The following is a 17,943-nucleotide window of genomic DNA, read 5'->3' as shown; positions in this document are numbered from 1 at the left end:
AGCAGCTAAATTTCTTCTGCAGGAAACAAGGTCAATGGATGGAAGTACCCAAGGTCCAGGCCTTCACAGCTCTAAGTCAGGACCCGGATTGAAAGGCCTGAATGTATTTGCCAAAGGCCGGATTGAATGTATTTGCCCAAATGTGTTCGGCTAGTAAACTCCCTCCTGACATTGTGGATGTCCTAACAGTCCTCCTCCTGATGGAATTCGGTTGCTAGAGGAAACAGGCCATCCACAACAAAGGAGGATGCTGACTGCTTCTCTGTTCCTCCTCCTAATAGATGTGGGGGCCTCTCACTCATTCATTTCCTGAGTTATCGTCTATAATTGAAATCAACTGTGGTTAGTCTACCTCGGGTTGGGGACTTTAAAGAATATTCTCAAGCAGCTGCCCTTCTCACTTTGTTTCAAGGAAATCCCCCAACTTCTCTAGCAAGACATAGACTCCCTATTTCAACTTTGGTGGAAATCAAACAAACAAAAAGACAGAAAAAAAAAATGGGATCTCCTCTTTCCCAGCTGACAAGGTTTAGAACTGGGAATCCTCTTTCTCTGCCTTCTGGCACTTCACCTTTTCTGCCTTCCCTTCTCCCTCCTCCTATTTCTGCATCACCTTCCGTGTGACCTACATAACTGCCTTCTATACCATCCTCTCACCTCGATGTCAAGGAGGGATGAGCACCCCCTTGGATCACCCACTTCAGATTCCCCTACTGCTGTCCTAGGTAAAAAAGTGACAATGGGGAACAAACTGGCCTTTAAGTGAACGCAGGTGGAACATATTCGGTGTTTAATATTATTTAAATTTGTTAGTTTAACTAAGATAGACATGTATTTAGAGTTATTGGCATCAAATACGAAACTTTTATTCTGCCAAGATTTCCTAAAGGCCAAATAAGCTCATGTTGTCTCTGTTGCAATGTGTTAGCAACAAGATGACTTAAAATAATGGTTAATTTTGTTTATCTCAAAGTTTTCATAGATAATTGTTAAGACAGCTTTCAATGTCTTTGGTAATCTGACACTTGAATAAATGGGATTGAATTCACTGGATATCTAGGTCTTTTCCAAATAGAATGGAGTGCTAAAGCATTGATTGCTGAATATAGGTTTCTGCTTTTGACTTCTTATTGCAGAGAAACTAAGAACATTTGGGTCTATTGGAAAACATGGTTTATGCTTAATTGATTCATTAATTTTCCATCTAAAGGATTCTGGTGTAACAGTTTACAAATGGTTACTACTTAGTCTCAGCTGGAGACCAAGGTTGCTAAGAGTCAAAATTCTGCTAAATGTAATTAAGACTGATGGAAATAAGGAAAGCAACTCTATATGTAAAAAAGTATGAATGTGTAAAAAAGAAGGAATGGAAATATATATTTTTTGTTGCAGGTAAAAGAAAGTAACTTTGTCCTAAATGAGACTGGTTTGGAGAAAAATGGCTTGGGATAAAATTTGAATGCAAAGGAAAGTCGTAGAAGGTTCATGAAGGGAAATCTTTGGAAAGGAATTTTATGTGTGATTAGGACAGACTATGTTGCAGAATGGATTTTTTAAAGTACACTGGTATAAGGTTGAAATTCTGCTTTTCTCTCTGTTCAAAAAACAAAGTTTTTTGGATTGTTTATCTCTTGATACAAAGAAAAAAATATACATATATATGTATGCATGTATACAAAGGATTGTATTCTCTTTTGTCTGCTGGGAAAACCACAGCTTTACCTTATGCCCTTATCAGGTCTTTAATCACTTAGTTAAGATTTCTCACTGTTAAAGGAGGTTAACTTTTGCTGACAAGTATATAACCCTACATATTTGCCTTTGGAATCTCTTAATGCCATCTTGGTTAAATACATAATTTAAAGCTTTAAGATTTGTAATGATCTCAACCCCATTTCAGATGTGCTCTATACTTTGTAAGGTTTAACAAACTTCCCAGGATTTAAATTGTAAAAAAGTCTTTTTGACCAATGAGGACTTTTTATTTGGTATGTTAAGTGGAAGCCCTGTTAAATAATGGTAAATCTTAGGTGATACTGCTTGGGTAAATGCTGGAACTGTTCAAATGTATGTGCAATTCCTAAATCTCTAAATGAATATGCAAAAAATATCTTTCCTAAACCTGATCTAATGGTTGCTAGAAACCCACACCATATAAACCCAAAACACCTGGTTTATTTAAAGGATTGAAAGTCTAATACAACAGTGGGTTTAACTTCAAACTGGAAGAGCCCCTACTGGGTCATATTACGAACTCCCACTGCAATAAAGTTAGAGGGGCACACTTCATGGGCTCCTATATCTAAAATAAAACCTGTGCCCCCTTCCCAGGAATTCAATGAGCAAACTAATATGCCTTCTTATTCCTGTGAACCTGTGGAAGACCTCCAACTTCTCTTAGGATGGTTGTACCTTTCTTTTTCATCCTCTTTTCCCAATTTCTACTAACAATTCCTTCTTACAATGGGCCATTCAAAAGGATCACCACAGACATTTGAGATACAAGTCAAAAGACCAATGTGATTCCTGCTGCCTGTTCCCAGAAGCATCTGAGGATGCTTCAAGCCTAATGTCTAAAAAATCTCACCGGCAGCACTGGAAGACACTGGGCTTTTAATCTGCTCTAATAATTAACCTGTATTTTTCTTTTTTCTATAAAAGTACCTCTTTTTAATTACCTGATTGGTTACTAAACAAAACAGAGTCAATATGATGGCTATACATCACCTGTTACACAGTTAAAGAATTAAATGACTCTCAAAATACCATTATATTACTAAATACTAAAATAACTCAAGGGGCACCTGGGTGGCTCAGTTGGTTAAGCATCCGACTTCGTCTCAGGTCATGATCTCACGGTTTGTGAGTTCAAGCCCCACATCATGCTCTGTGCTGACAGCCTGGAGCCTGCTTTGGATTGTGTGTCTCCTTCTATCTCTGCCCCTTCCCCACTTGTGCTCTGTCTCTCTCTGTCTCTCAAAAATAAATAAATGTAAAAAAAATTTAAAATAAAATAAAATAACTCAAATGCATAAAACACTTCTACAAAACAGAATGGCATTAGATGTTTTAAGTGTTGCACAAGGTGGAACTTAAACTCTCATAACAACAAAACACTGTATATACATTCTGGAGTACCTCAAAAATATTTCTGGATTTCTAACTATCATGACACTCACACTGGTGTATTAAATAACCCTTCTCTTTCCTTTAGTGATGAGTTAAACTCTTGGACCGAAGGATTTTGGTTAGATCCCAAAGGACTTTTCATTTGAGCTAATCTTGCTAGTTATTGTACTTGGTTTTACTGTTTTCTCCCACGTCTGTCTGCCTGGTGCCAGATTCCATAACTACAATAACTTCAAGCCAAGAGATGATCCTTTCTACTCAAGGATGTTCATACATGTTATCCATCTTGGATTCACCTGCCTCACCTTAATTTCCCTTTTTGTTCTCTGACGGGCCAATATTGACCTATAGATGGGGACAACTGTATGCCCCTACTCATCAGGAAGAAGTTACAGAAGGTGACACCTTCTTCCTTCAACAACCTTAAAGATATAAGGGTCAAAATTGTTCAGAGGAGAGATGATTGAGGAGCGTGGAGCAAAATGAGGGCAAAACAGGCTGGCATATCTCCCCTCCCCCAGGTGGAATATCTGACATATTTCTCACACACTCCTGACTACCCAAGAACAAAGGAAAGGCATTTAAATGCTTGCCATGGTGATGTAGGAAACTATTGGCAAGTCCTTTAAACCAGCAGAGTAACCTTCCTCTGGGATCTCAGCTGCCTCATTAATGACACTTTGCTAGGGGCAAAGAGAACCTTAGCTTAACAGTATCCCAACCTCCAGGATCCTGTAAATCTACTTCCTTTATCTCAACTGCCCCAAGGTATATGCTGGCAATCATCCTCCAAGTTTATGATCCCACAATATGCATCTGAAGGGTCTCTCGACTGAGGTTTTATTCAACAGTAATAATGGTGTTTCCCTAGCAACAGCTAGCCCCTCAAGGTCCTGGAAACTTTGCTTCCAAAATACCTTAGAGACTTACTCTATCCCTGACCCCCTCTCCGCCTGAGGGTATATAGTCAGTTACCCATCACAACCCCAGTGCAGCTCTTCCTGCCCCTATGTCCTGTCCCCACGCTTTAATAAAATCACCTTTTTGCACAAAACGTCTTCCAGGAATATTTCTTGTCCATTGGCTCCAAACCACCACACAGAAAAACCCCAAAACATCATCAGTATACATGCTAGATTACCATACAAATATTTCTGGATTCTAACTGACCTGAATACTCAAATTGGTGCTTTAAACAATTCCTCACTTTCCTTTCATGATTGGTTAAACTCCTGGACTTAAGGATTTTCATCAGTTACCAAAAGACTTTTATTCGGGCCGCTCTTTCTTGTTATTCTAATTACATTTGGCTGTTTTCTCCCCTGTCTCTCTGCCTGGTGACAAGACTCCATCACTACAATAACTTCAAGCCAACAGATGATCCTTTCTACTAAAGGAGATTCATACTCATTGTCCATTTTGGATCCAGCTGTCTCTGCCTTCTGTAACTTCCTACATGTTCCCCAACTGATCAATATTGACTCATAGGTAGGGACATCTCTACTCCCCTACTGAACAGGAAGAAGCTACAGAAGATGAGACCTTCCCCTTCAACAACCTTAAAGATGTAAGGGTCAAAATTGTTTAGGGGTGATATGACGAGGAAGAATAAGGCAAGCTGAGGGCAAAGTACAAGCTAGTATTACCCCTCCCCCCACCCCAGGTGAGATGTGTGTGACATGCCTCAGACACTCCTGGCTTCCCAAGATCAAAGGAAAGGAAAGAAAACAAATGGTTAACTGATAGAGATCCCAGTCATGCAGGACATGAGTCTCCATCAGTTTATAAATATCTTAGTAAGTTAGAAGAAAAAGGCAATCTTATCAATAGCCTAATCTCCAGAAACCTATAGACTCAGTTTCCTGGAGCCCCCACATCACCCCTCATAGTAATATGGGGAAGAAAGGCAAGAAGGAAATGGCAGGTAACATTAAATATCCTGATACCCTGCAGCCCATTGATAGATACTTGAGGCTGGCAGAGAAGAACATTTCTCAAGGAACTCCCTGTCTTAATGTTGATGTTTGCTAGAGAGAAAAATACCTTAGCTTGGCAATAGCTAGGCCTCCAGTATTCTGTACATCTTCCTTAGCATCGAAAATCTCCTTTAAAACTTCCCTTGACTTTACCTCCTCCAAGGCCATAACATAACCAGTCACTCTTCACAACCCAAGTCCAGCTCTTTCTGTCCATGGGTCCTGTCCCTGTGCTTTAATAAAATCACATTTTTGACCCAAGTACATCTTCGAGAATTCTTTCTTGGCCCTTGGCTCCAGACCCTTCCATCACCCCACCCGTATCACCCTCCATCACTGGTTAAGTGGTGGTGAGATCACCTCGGCCCCCCAACTCTCCCCAGCTGCCTGGCCCTGCCTGGGCCTCTGCCACTGGACCTGTTGCAGGTGCCTGAACATGGGTGTGAGTTGTGCCCCAGCAGTGTGCTACAAGGCAGGGGCAAGTGACCACTCCTGCTGGTCTGGGGCTGGGCCTGGAGTTGGGAGCTAGAAGGGTTCAGTCAGAGCTGGACTCTGCTTCTGTGGCCTCAATCCCTTTCTGGAAACCACATTTCTTGGGAGTGATGCTAATAGGAGCCTTTGCTTTGTTCTTTTCCCTCTCAGAGGGCCCAGAGGTCAAAGAGCACAGACTAGGGACTAGGCAACACATGTTTATTTAGCAAACAAGGAGGGGTTCCATGAGCAAGACAGCCTGGGGAGCAGATGGTGAGCTGTGCAGTGAGAAGGGTCTCCACATCTCTCAGTAGCATCCAGGCTGGTGGGGACAGCTAGGTGGTGCCCTGGACAGAGATTGGAGGGAGGTCAATGGAGTAAACAGAGCCAGGGGGCACCTGAGAGGGAGTCAAGGGAATAGAGAGGGCAGCAGTGCTGGGCAGGTGGGACAAAGGCAGACCTGGGACCACCCCCCAGCTGCACCCTGGCTCCCATCAGCCCCCTCTGCAGCCATACTTACTGCACACTTGCTCACTCATCGATGCACTGATCTGTGGGGGACAGAAGGGTCAGTATGGACAGGGGTATGTGTGGGGGGTCCCTGAGCTCCAGGGCCCCTGCACTGCCCCTGGGATACCCTGGGACTCAGCCTGGTCTAGCCACAGAAGTTCTGGGCCTTCCCTTCATAGACGGTACAGCAGAGGGCTGGATGATGAGGCAGGGACTCGGGGAGAGGCCTGAAGACAAGCAGACCTGGGTGACACCCATTCTCCAAAGGAGGCAGATGAGGCCCAGCCATGGTCCTGATTGGGCACCCAAGCCTTCTGCCTGTTTCCCTTTGAGTCCTGACAGACCCTCAGCCTTGGGGAGGCACCTGCCCAGACCAGGCTGCCAGAGGACAAGGGCGCCTGCCAAGTCAATGGTGAGCCAGCCCCAGGGCAAAAGGGGAGGTGGCCCAGGACAAACAGGCCAGGCAGGGAGGAGGAAGAGGGAGAAATGGCCAGGCAAGGAGACTGGGGAAGCTTGGCCCCAGATGTGTAATACTCATGTGGGCAGGACTGAGCTATTGTGAAGGAGGAAACTTGGGAACAAGAACCATGGGTGTGACAGGGTCTTCTTGAACCCAAAGTGGCTCCTGGAGCTCCAGTGACCACAGAAGGGCTCTGCCTCCCTCCTCTCCCCCATTCCCTAGTAAGGCAACATCAGGCCTGGACAGACCCCATGTGCCCTTCTCTCCCCAGCTGGTGATTACCGATGGGGATTGGGAAGATGATGTGGTCATCAGTGAGGCCCAGGGATTTGGCGAAGCTGATGAAGTTTTCCTTCAGCTCCTGGGTCAGCTCCTTGGTCCTCCCTGTGGCCAAGATGGCTGGTGAGTGGCTGGTGAAAGTTTCATGAATATTGTGGAACCCGTGAATGATGCCTCAGACCCCTCCCTCCTGAGGGGTCTGTGGAAAGACCTCTCTCCCGCCTCCCAGGGCTCAGAGTGAAGGGGACCTTGGGGGCTGGGTGTCGTGGGCCTCTTCTCCCCCAGCACGAACAAGAGCCGGGTCCCAGGGGGTAAGACCCACCATAGAGGGTGATCTTGAAGAACTCCCGGTTTTTGTAAACTTTCTTGAAGAACACCGTGGCAACCTGGTTGTAGTCTGTGGCCACCACTCGTACAGTGTAACTCTGGATTCCAGGGTAACCTGCATGGGGGACAGTGAGGGATCAGCCCACCCTGGCCAGGGAGAGGGAGCTATTGCTTCCTCCCCTGCCTCCACTGTTTGGCATCTGTGTGGAGGGGCAGTGAGGTCCTTGCCCCCGGAGACCCACTCCATTCAGGACTCACGCTCGATGTTGCCCAGGTTGAATTGGCCTGGCTGGAAACTTGGGAGGAAAGTTCTGATCCAGCGGTCACAGCGCTGGTTCCTGTGGAACAAGAGGTGTGTGGGTAAGAGGGTGACACCCCACCCTGCCACAGCAGGAGGCCCGCACGCCACCCCTCAGATGGGCCTCTCTCTTCCCCGCTGAGCCCATCCCTGCCTGTCCCTGCCTACTCTGCCCTGAGCCACCTGAGGTGCTCAGACTCTCCCTCTGCACCTGCTGTCCTTCCATCTTTGAGGCTGTTTCCCTTGGTGGACTTTCCTCTACACTGTCCCCTTACCACAAGGTATTTGTCTCCTATTTTTTTTTAACTTTTTAAATGTTCATTAATTTTTGAGACAGAGAAAGAGAGAGAGAGAGAAAGAGAGAGAGCCTGAGTGGGGGAGGGGGGAAAGAGGGAGACACAGAATGCAAAGCAGGCTCCAGGCTGTGAGCTGTCAGCACAGAGCCCTACACGGGGCTCAAACTCAAAACTGTGAGATCATGACCTGAGACAAAGTCAGAGGCTTACCCAACTGAGCCACCCAGGGGTCCCCTGTCCCCTATGCCTATCTTGTGGCTTCCTGCTATAACCTCTCCTGCGGGAATCAACAGAGGCTCCAGTCTGCTGGATGCCAAAGACTCCCTTAGCTGTTGGGCCAACCCTGACCTCTCAGCGGCATCCCATCTGGTCCCCTGGGAACCCAGAGCCGATCTCCCCACACCTGTCCTTCTGCTCCTTCCATGACCAATGCTCTAGCCCCATCCCCAAGTGCCAGAGCCAGAAACCCAGAGGAGCTGGGTAAGCCTTGCCTCCCCTCTCTAGGTCCTAATCTGCCCCCACTCTGGTCATCTCCCACCTATGACTGATCAGCCTCCTGGGCTGCACACCATCATTCTTCTCCCTGATACAGCCACACCCACTCCTCACCAGTACCTGAGGCCCCTGCCACTGTGTTCACCGCCCCCTCCATACTGCTCATCAGCTCCTGCTCAGGGCAGCCATGCAATGGCTTGCTGTTTCTTGAAGAAGTGGCTCTCTCTGACCAGTCCAGCAGTCCTGCCACGAAGGTCCCAGGCCTCCTTCTGACGCAGGTTGGTTCCTCAAGGCCCATCCCACAGACCACCTCCCTGGATGCTCTTGACAAAGCCCTAGGTGGGATCCCAGGCTGGATCCAGTGACCCTCCTCCCATTCTAGGACACCCTGTTCTCTTTGTCTTGTTTCCTGATGACGGTCTGTGTCCATTCCCAGGACTGTCTTCTGTCTGTGCTGAAGTGACTGAGAAATGTTGATCCAGTGAATGAAAGAAGGAATAAATACAGGGACCGATTGCCCAGCGGTAGGATGAATTATCATCTTTCAGCTTTGGTCACCCCTTGGCTATGACATCAGTCTGACTCCTGGACCCCCATGGCAGCCCTCTAGGCCCCCCATATTCCCATAGGAGGTGGTGGCTCTTACCGGAGCAGGGTGGAGGTGACACTGTAGCTGTTGTCTTCATTCAGCTCATAGGTGGTGGCATACATCTTGAACTGGCTGTTTTCTTCTTTATTAAATGCGTTCCCTGCCAGTCCTACGACGTACCATTTCCCCTGGAACTACAATGGGGGCTGATGATAGGCAGAGCCAGGAGCAGCCCCAGGGGGCCCTCCTGCTCCATCCCTGCAGGCACCTCTAGGCAGCCTGGCCCAGAACCAGAAGCCCCTCTAGCTGGGCTGCTGGGACCCAGGCTGGCCATACAGGCTGTGCTGATGAAGCCAGCAGGAGCCATTAGGCCAGGAGGGAGCCCTGAGTGTGTCAGGGAGAAGGTGACCCTTGGCAAGTGGCCAGCTGGCTTCCCTGAGCCTCAGTTTCCTCATCATGTAGAGGGCCTGAAGGTTTTCCCACCTTGCAAGGACTGCAGGGATTTTGGAAGAGAGTGTGGACCTGGGGAGTCTGCTCAGCTGACCCTCTTGTCAGCAAGGTTGGGTGTGGATGGGGGCATGGGGTGTGCCTTCCATCAGGGGACCCGAGGGTAGACTGAGCTAAAGCCTGAGCCCATCCTGCCTCTCCTCCCCTCTGTTCACACTCTTCCTGGAGCTTCCCTGCAGCTGCCTCCCACTCCCCAGGCCTCTTACCAGCTCATCCTGGAAGTCAGGCTGCAGAGGGACCCTGAGCAGAGGCGGGGCTGGGATCAAGTTTGGGGTGGAGTCCTGGGCCTGGGTCTGCAGGGCCCCCAGCAGGACAAGGCTCAGGCATAGGAGACCTAGGGCCATGAATTCAGGACCAAGGAAGCTGGCACCACTCTGGATATCAGCTGAAAGAGGAGGTGAGTGAGGAGGCTTCCGGAGGGCCCCTTTTATGGTCCTGCTGGGCAATGGTTACCCCAGGGTGGAGCAACTTATCCTTTGCCAAATCCAGGAAGGGTGAGGCAATTGCCCGCAAATCATGCTTAAACTTTTGGCAAGCTCTCTGCTCTTTTCCCCAGGTCAGGATTATGCAAGATGAGGGGCAGGAAGGTCTGGGAGGTAGGGAGGGGGCTTTCCCCATATCTCCACATCTGTGGCAGGGACAGTGAGTCCTTCTACACTCTCTTCCCCCTGGATAGCACTGTGTGTGGTCAGGGGTCTCCGATCTGGACCAACTGTCATCTCTGACTGCCAGGAGCCTCTCTGCTCTGGCCCAAGGGTAGGATGGCGTAAGTGCAGTGGGGTCCCCTTCCTGCACCTGATCAAAGCAGAGAATGCTCACATCAACAGAGCCATGCTGCTTTGTGGGTCTTGAAAGGGAAAGGAAGAGAAGGGAAGGGAAGGGAAGGGAAGGGAAGGGAAGGGAAGGGAAGGGAAGGGAAGGGAGGTGAAAGAGGACATTCCTGGTAGGGACGGACAGAGTGTACCCTGTGCTGTTCAGAGTGTACCCTGCCCAGTTCCTGGCCCTCCCAGGGACCCACCCCAGGCCCTGGCACAAGGTGAGACACCCTTTCCCTGACCCCACAACCAAAGGCCTGCTGGGGAGTGTTCCTGATGAGGGAGCATAAGGCAAGCCAAGGGCAAAGCACATGATAGGATGCCTCTCTCATCCCAGGTGGGATCTGTGTGACATTCGTCAGGCACTCCTGGCTGCCCAAGATCAAAGGAAAGGAAAGAAATCAAATGGTTAAGTGATAGAAATCACAGTCCTCCATCAGTTTACCTATGTTCTGGTAAATTAGGAGAAAAAGGGAATCTTTTTTTTTTTTTTTTTTTTTTTTTAATTTTTTTTTTTAATGTTTTTTATTTATTTTTGAGACAGAGAGAGACACAGCATGAACGGGGGAGGGGCAGAGAGAGAGGGAGACACAGAATCGGAAGCAGGCTCCAGGCTCTGAGCCATCGGCCCAGAGCCCGACGCGGGGCTCGAACTCACGGACCGCGAGATCGTGACCTGAGCCGAAGTCGGACGCTCAACCGACTGAGCCACCCAGGCGCCCCAAAGGGAATCTTATCAGTAGCCTAATTTCCAGAAACCTATACTCAGTTTCCTGGACCCTGAACATCACCCTCCTCTCCATAGTTATACGGGGAACAAAGGCAAGAAGGAAATGGGAGACTGGGGCACCTGGGTGGCTCAGTCGGTTGAGCCGCCGACATCAGCTCAGGTCATGATCTCATGGTTCATGTGTTCAAGCCCCGCATCGGGCTCTGTGCTGACAGCTTGGAGCCTAGAGCCTTATTCAGATTCTGCGTCTCCCTCTCTCTCTCTGTTCCTCCCCTGCTCTCACTCCATCTCTCTCTCTCAACAATAAATATTAAAAAAAATTTTTTTAAAGAAGGAAATGAGAGATAATTACTTTATGATCTGTAGCCCATTGACAAATTCTTGAGGCAAATATGGAGTATAATATTTCTCCAGGAATTCCCTACTGTCTCTTGACCATAGGAAAATCCCTTTAGAAACTTCTCTTGACTTGATCTCCCCAACCCCATGGTATCTAACCAGTCTCTCTTCACAACCCCATGCAGCTCTTTCTGCCCTAGAATCTTGTCTCTGTGCTTTAATAAAATCACCTTTTGTGCACCAAAGATGTCTCAAGAATTGTTTCTTGGCTGTCAGGTTCAAAGTCCCACCATTCCCATCTTGAGTCAGCCCCTCCCCATCTCCATGCCTCATTGGTAGGGTGAACCCAGACCTCACCTGGCTCCTAAGGGACTTGGTCCCTCCTGTGGGCCCAGTGGACAGAATCCCCAAGCTGGGCATGCCGGCCATAAATGGGACAGCTTGACAGAGCAGAGCTCTGAGGCTCCAGTCCCAGTTCCATCCTGGGAGGACAATGGGGGACGTGCATCCTCACTATGTGAAAAGGGGTGAGGGGCTGGGGCCCCAAGGGGGGCTCTCCCTGCTGCTCTGGACACCGGGAACCTTGGGTCACAGTGAGTGCTACGACTCAGCCTCATCCTTGAGAGGTCACTGAGAGGTCACCTGCCATCTCCGGCCATAGTCTTTGGCTATGGAGCCCAGGGGCTCCCCAGAAGTGTTCTCGCCGTGGCTGATCCCAGCTTTGTCCTGGAGGGAAACAGTTTCCTCATGGGGGCTTGGCTGTCCATGGAGGTAACGATGGGTCTCACACCCTGGGCAGTGTCTCCTAGATGTCACCAAGAGGGCCAGCACTGACAGAATGCCTGACCTGAGGCTGTCCTGAGGGCTCACTGGCCTCAGATGACACTCCCGGGGATCTCAGGGGCTCTTCCACCTGCTACGGAGGAACCAGCTCCCCTAGCATGGCCTTTGGGTAGTGCGCCCCGAGGGAAGGGACTCCGGGGGTACTGAGGTGGTGAGTAGGGGATGGCTTCCACCTCCCTGAAGCCAGAAAGGCCCGCAAGGGATCCCTGCCCCCTCAGGCCTGTCAGGGTGATGAAGGCAGGAAGTGAGAATGAGCAAAGCTTTGGGGTATGATGTTGCCATCAAAGCCCAAGTGCCCTCGAAGGCACCAGTGGCCACCCCCCACCCCCGTCATCTCCACTTACAGTTCCGTGAACTCCACCCCTGCTCCTCTCCTTGACCTTAGAAGGTATCTCTGAGTTTGCATGACTTCTAGATGTAGATGGCTAGAGCTCCAGAGAATTTTTTTTTTTTTTTAGTTTAATTAGTAATTTCAAGAGAGATAGAGACAGCATAAGCCGGGGAGGGACAGAGAGAGGGAATCCCAAGCAGGCCCCACACTGTCAGCACAGAGCCCGACGGGCAGCTCCATTACACGACCATGAGATCATGACCTGAGCCGAAACCAAGAGGCAGATGCTTAACCAACTGTGCCACCCAGGCGCCTAACTAGGGGAGAGGCAGTGCTCTGGATCACCAAGGAGTCACTGGACAGAATATTCTAGACTTGAAATGTCATGAGGTAGAATGGCCAATGCTCCTTTGGTATTAATTCACACCTCTGCTCGCCAGGGTATGAACTAGGGAGGGGTTAGGGCCCGGTCTGCAGCCTGAGAAAACCAGGGCCAGGTGCAGGAAGGGACAAGGCCCAGCTCATGGGCCCCCGTTTGAAACCTGACTCTCCTAGGTGCTGCCCACCCGCTGCCAGTTTTCCCCTCTGTAAAGACAGCTGTAGACAAACCATAAGAGACTCTTAAATACAGAGAACAAACTGAGGGTTGCTGGCGGGGTGTCGGGCATTAAGGAGGGCCCTTGTTGGGATGAGCGCTGGGTATTATATGTAAGTGATAAATCACTAAATTCTATTCCCATATTATTACACTATACGTTAACTAACTTGGATTTAAATTTTAAAGAGAGAGACAGAGAGAGAGAGAGAGAGCTGCCCTGCAAATTCTGTGAGGTGTTGAAAAGAAAACCATAGGCCCAAAATGGATTCACTTATGTTAAGGGCCCCGTCTCTGCGAGCTAAGACCTAATACCTAATCTCACTGCAGTTTCGGTCCCCCTGCCCCCACCACGTAACCTTTAACTGGTTGGAATGGAATTTCCTGGTCAGCACAATGAAACTTACTGATAGACCCTTCCCGTTTCCGATAGGAGGGTAACCTTGCCTAAAACAATGGATTCTTTGATAATAATTTCCTTTTCTCTATTCCTTCTCTACCTTTAAAAAACCTTTCCTTTTCTGCAGCTCAACAAAGCTCCTCTCTCTCTATTTACTAGATGGGATGCTGCCTGACTCATGAATCATTCAATAAAACCAATTTGATGTTTCAAATTACTCAGGTGAATTTTTGTTGTTTAACGGAGGCCATGCACACACACACACACACACACACACACAGGGTGTCTCTACACAAGGCCATCTCGGAGTTTCTGATCAAACCCATTCTTCTCTCTGGGTTGGCTCCAGGCCTATCTCAGGCCCACTGGCCTTGTCTCTCTGTTCTCATCTCTGTGTGGTCTGGCCTCAGCTGACACCTGGTGATAGCCATCTTATCACCCCTTCCTCACCTAGCTGCCTCTGCCCTCCTCCACTGGCTCAGCCCAGGAGCCAAGGGAAGGGAGAAGAGTGAAGGGGATGAGGCCTGTCCACGGATTTGAGGCTTAGCAGTGTGTAGTATCTCAACCATACTTTGTGGGGGCCCAAGGACAGTCATGGTCATGGCCGGGCCAGAGATCAAGCCAAGCTATGGTCAATCCCAGCCAACGAGATGTGGGTACTGGGCTGGTTGGAGCTGGAGGGGAGGGGACCAGCTGGGGGTACCCATTGCATTTAGCCTTAGGAAGGGAAGAGTCCTGCAGGCTGGGCTGGGGATAAAGGTAGAGTTCTGCCTCCCCTCCTCGGAGTCCAACAGGGCTGTGGGGGGAGGGTCAGCTCAACATGCACACCCGCCTCATGTCAGTTGAGACTCAGCACTCAGAGGGCTGGCGGAGGACCACGGTGTGGACTCAGGCCAACTCCAAGGGCCCCAGGGTAGACAGGACCCTGAAGGCCACACTATTCACCCGTGTGAACCTATAACAAGCTACACAGAAGCCTTGGGGCCAAGCCCCTCCTGGGAGAGGCCAGGACTGGGCCTTCTAACCCAACCTCTGGGTCTCTACAGTATAGCAGAAACTTAAAAGGCATCCACACCTAGGTTTCTCTGTGGCAAGAAGCCAGGAGAACTCCAGCTGCTCCAGACCTTCCCCACCGTCTCTGGAAGGTGGTTCTCCCCACTCCACATACCCAAGAGGAGAGGCTCCAAGGGACTGCAAGTGGCCTGTCTTCCCATAGAGGTGCCCAGGCCCCACCCCTTGTCTAATCACCCAGGGGAGCAGCAAAATGCTCTCTGGCAGTTCCTGCGCCTCAGGAATCCCGTCTAACCCCCCGGACTGGTTTCTAGAAGACTGTGAGCAATGTCCAGCCCAGCCCATGTTTGAGACACAAGCAGTCCTCTCTCCCCTGCTTGAAGGCTGGGCAGGCCATCCCCGGGGGAAGGGGACAACTGGACTTCTCAGAGCCCAGGACCACACCTGGAAGGAGCCTCCAAAGGAGATGCCCCCTAGAGGCCAGTCACAGCAGCAGCAGGAACTCTTGGTGTCCACCGATGAGCCCTCCTTGCTCACTGCAGGTCCAAACACGCTGGAGGGGGAAGGCCTGCTCCTCCAGAGCCTTGGCTTGAGTTTGCAGTTTTCAGGAGTTTTCCAACTCCCACGCCTCCCCTGTCATACTAGGGCTCACCAGGGGGCCTCAAGGATCTCCTGGCTCCTGCCCCTTCCACGGTTGGGGACCGTGCCTATGGAAAGGCTCTGAAAGGCAGTCTCTCCCTACCTCTCCCATAATACACCCACTGGGTTCCTCCCTCTGCAAAGGTCCTTTGGGCCCACAGGGCAGTGGGGAGCGGGCCCTGCCATACAAGGTCTGGGCCTTGTCAGTCTGGGCCTTAGGTACCTGACCCAAGCACGCCTCCTAGCTGGATACTCCTGCCTTTCACTCCGGGACCTGAACGCCCATGCAGGCTAGAGGGCCTATGAAGACCACAGTGGGGACTAGAGGCCACTGCCCTGGGCAGGGTCTGCGGTGGACATCCCAGTGCTTAGTTTATCAGGTCTGTGGCTGAGCCTCTCCCTCTGGGGAAGGGGGTCATGAGCAAGGTTGTGACAGGCAGTAAGGACAAGGCCAGACCCCCAAGAGAGAGCACGTCCAGCTTTAAAAGAAGGGGCTAACTTGGGATCAGTGGAGAGTGGGGTGAAGGGCCAGGAGGCTGGTGCAGGGGGTGGAAGAAATGCCGAGAACATGCACTGAATCCTCTGCAGAGGCCAGAGTACAGAGCACAGGTCTGGGTGCCTCCCTCTGGGCCCAGCATCCTTCAGGTCTTGGGTGGACACTGGCCTCCCACCAAGGCAGTGCAGCTGCAAGCATCCCTCCCTAATTGTTTAGCCGGGTCAGCCAGGACTGGAGTTTCCCATGGCTCCTCGCTTTCTGCCCATACCCCTTGGTCCCCATTTACGGGACTGAAAGCTTAAGTCATAACCAGCCCCCCGCGTTCATATGTTGGAACCTAATCTTCGGTGTAGTATTTGGGAGTGGGGGGGAGGGCCTTTGGGAGGTAATTAGGTAATAGGGGTGGAGCCCTTGGGAATGGGATTAGTGCCATTGTAAGAGACCCCAAAGAGCTTCCTTGCCTCTTCTGCCATGTGCACAGTGAGAAAGCGGTCATCTATGAACCAGGAATCGGCCGTCACCAGACACTGAATCTGCCAGTGCCTTGTGGCAAGGCCTTCCCAGCCTCCAGAACTGTGAGAAATAAATTTCAAAAAAATTTTCGAGGGGCACCTGGGTGGCTCAGTTGGCTAAGCATCCAACTTCAGCTCAGGTCATGATCTCACGGTTCATGAGTGAGTTAGAGCGAGCTCATGCCCCGCTCTGGGCTCCACCCTCTGCACTCTCTCTCCCTCTTCCTCTGCCCCTTGGTCACTCACACTCTCTCGCTCTCAAAAATAAATAAATAAATAAATAAATTGACTTAAATAAATTTTTATTTGAGTAAAGCTGACACACAATGTTACATCAGTTTCATGTGTACAACACAGTGATTCAATGTCTCTATAAATCACCTTATGCCCTCAAGTGCAGCTACCATCTGTCACCAATCTGTCGCCATGCAAGATCGTGGACTCTAGTCCCTATGCTGCCCTTGAGAAATAAATTTCTGTTGTTTATGAGCCACCTAGTCTATGGTATTCTGTTAGAGACTGAGATAGTCACCTCCCCATGCCGCTGGATCTCCCTGTCCTGGGCCACCTTCCCTCCAACGCCCCTGGAGACCCATCTTGGGCCACCTCTTCCCCCATATCCTTTGGTCTCCTGTTTAGCCATACCCTTGACCTTCTCTCCAGAGCACCCTCTCCAAACAGTGAATTTCCTACTTTTAGGATCTTCTGGAGAGGATGCTTATTTCCCAATCATCAAATTACTGCAAAAAATCACCACGAACTTTTTAGGTTAAATTAACACATTCCAAAGGCCAGAATCGAAAATCAGAAGTTCACTGTGCTGGGGTGCCTGGGTGGCTCAGTAGGTTAAACGTGGACTCTTGGTTTCGGCTCAGGTCATGAGCTCACAGTTCAGTAATTCGAGCCCCACACTGGGCTCCGCGCTGATGGTGCAGAGCCTGCTTGGGATTCCCTCTCTTTGCCGCTTCGTTGCTCTCTCTCCCTCTCAAAATAAATAGCCTTAGAAAAGAAAAATTAAAAGTTCACTGTGCCAAATCAAGGCGTGGGCAAGGTCGCACTCCCTCTGGATGTTCCAGGCGGTTATTCCCCACCTCTTCCAGCTTCTGGTTGCTGCTGGCCTTTGTTGGCTTGCGGCCCCACTGATCCAACCTCTGCCTGTCTTCACGTCACCTTCTCCACTGTGTGCGTAATCTCACTCGCCTCTCTTCTGAGCCCACTCGTGATGACAGGTAGGGCCCACCCAGATAATCCGGGATGACCTCCTCCTGTCACAATCCCACCTCATTTAAAAGGTGGAACAACAAGAGGCAAAGAAGGAAGGAAAGAAAGTAGGAGAAGGAAAAGAAGGGAAAGGCCAATCATTAGCTTTGAATACCTGTCTTCTACTATTAAAACATCCGCGAGTTATGAGAATCATTTTCTTCTTCTCTTAGACATTTGAAAACCGAATGCACTCTGGGTCATATTATGAATCCGGGGTGGGAGGGCTCTGCGGTCCCTTCCATGCCCCCAGCGCGGCCCAGATTCCCCTTCCCAAGGAGGCAGCCCTGAGAAAGCGAAGGTCGCTTCAGCAGCCCGTCCGAGTCACCTGCTTCCCCGAAGCCGCCGTTCCCGCCTTCCGCGCCCGCCTCCGCCGGCCCGCCCAGGTCCCCGTCGGGGCCCGACATCGCGGGCTCCGGTGCCGCGGCGACCATCCAGCCGACAGCCGGTGGCGGGCGGAAAGTGGGGGCGCCTGACATAACGCGGAGCGCGTTGAGCGAGATCAGGCGAAGGAACGCCACCGCACCGCCACGTCCACGCAGCACCAGCCCCGCCCTGCTCCCGCCAGACTCCGCCCTTCACGCCCAGCGCTCTGTCCCGCCGCAGCCCAGCTCTCGCGCTTTCTCCCGCGAGCC

At 50.3% G+C, this 17,943-nt stretch overlaps 1 protein-coding gene across 2 annotated transcripts in view; it reads right to left on the bottom strand.

Annotated features, from left to right (window-relative positions):
- Positions 1–9,785, bottom strand: part of LOC122205305 (neutrophil gelatinase-associated lipocalin-like) — a 38,188-nt gene extending 28,403 nt beyond the window's left edge. Inside the window, exons 1-7 of one of the 2 annotated variants that reach the window (XM_042913578.1) lie at positions 9,544–9,783; positions 8,888–9,024; positions 7,411–7,490; positions 7,148–7,267; positions 6,829–6,930; positions 6,097–6,127; positions 5,787–5,923 (exon numbers count right to left, since the gene is read on the bottom strand). In XM_042913578.1, the coding sequence (XP_042769512.1) occupies positions 6,108–6,127; positions 6,829–6,930; positions 7,148–7,267; positions 7,411–7,490; positions 8,888–9,024; positions 9,544–9,681 (597 nt within the window). In that variant the 5' untranslated portion in view covers positions 9,682–9,783 and the 3' untranslated portion in view covers positions 5,787–5,923; positions 6,097–6,107. Of the gene's footprint in view, positions 1–5,786; positions 5,924–6,096; positions 6,128–6,828; positions 6,931–7,147; positions 7,268–7,410; positions 7,491–8,887; positions 9,025–9,543 lie in introns of those variants that run through there. The other variant, XM_042913579.1, reaches the window with a different exon arrangement.
- Between the last annotated feature and the right edge of the window lie 8,158 nt (positions 9,786–17,943).

The sequence above is a fragment of the Panthera leo genome, chromosome D4, assembly GCF_018350215.1.
Source record: "Panthera leo isolate Ple1 chromosome D4, P.leo_Ple1_pat1.1, whole genome shotgun sequence".
NCBI lineage: Eukaryota > Metazoa > Chordata > Mammalia > Carnivora > Felidae > Panthera > Panthera leo.
Note: the sequence above shows the minus strand (reverse complement) of the source record. Positions and strands in the feature narration are given on the sequence as shown.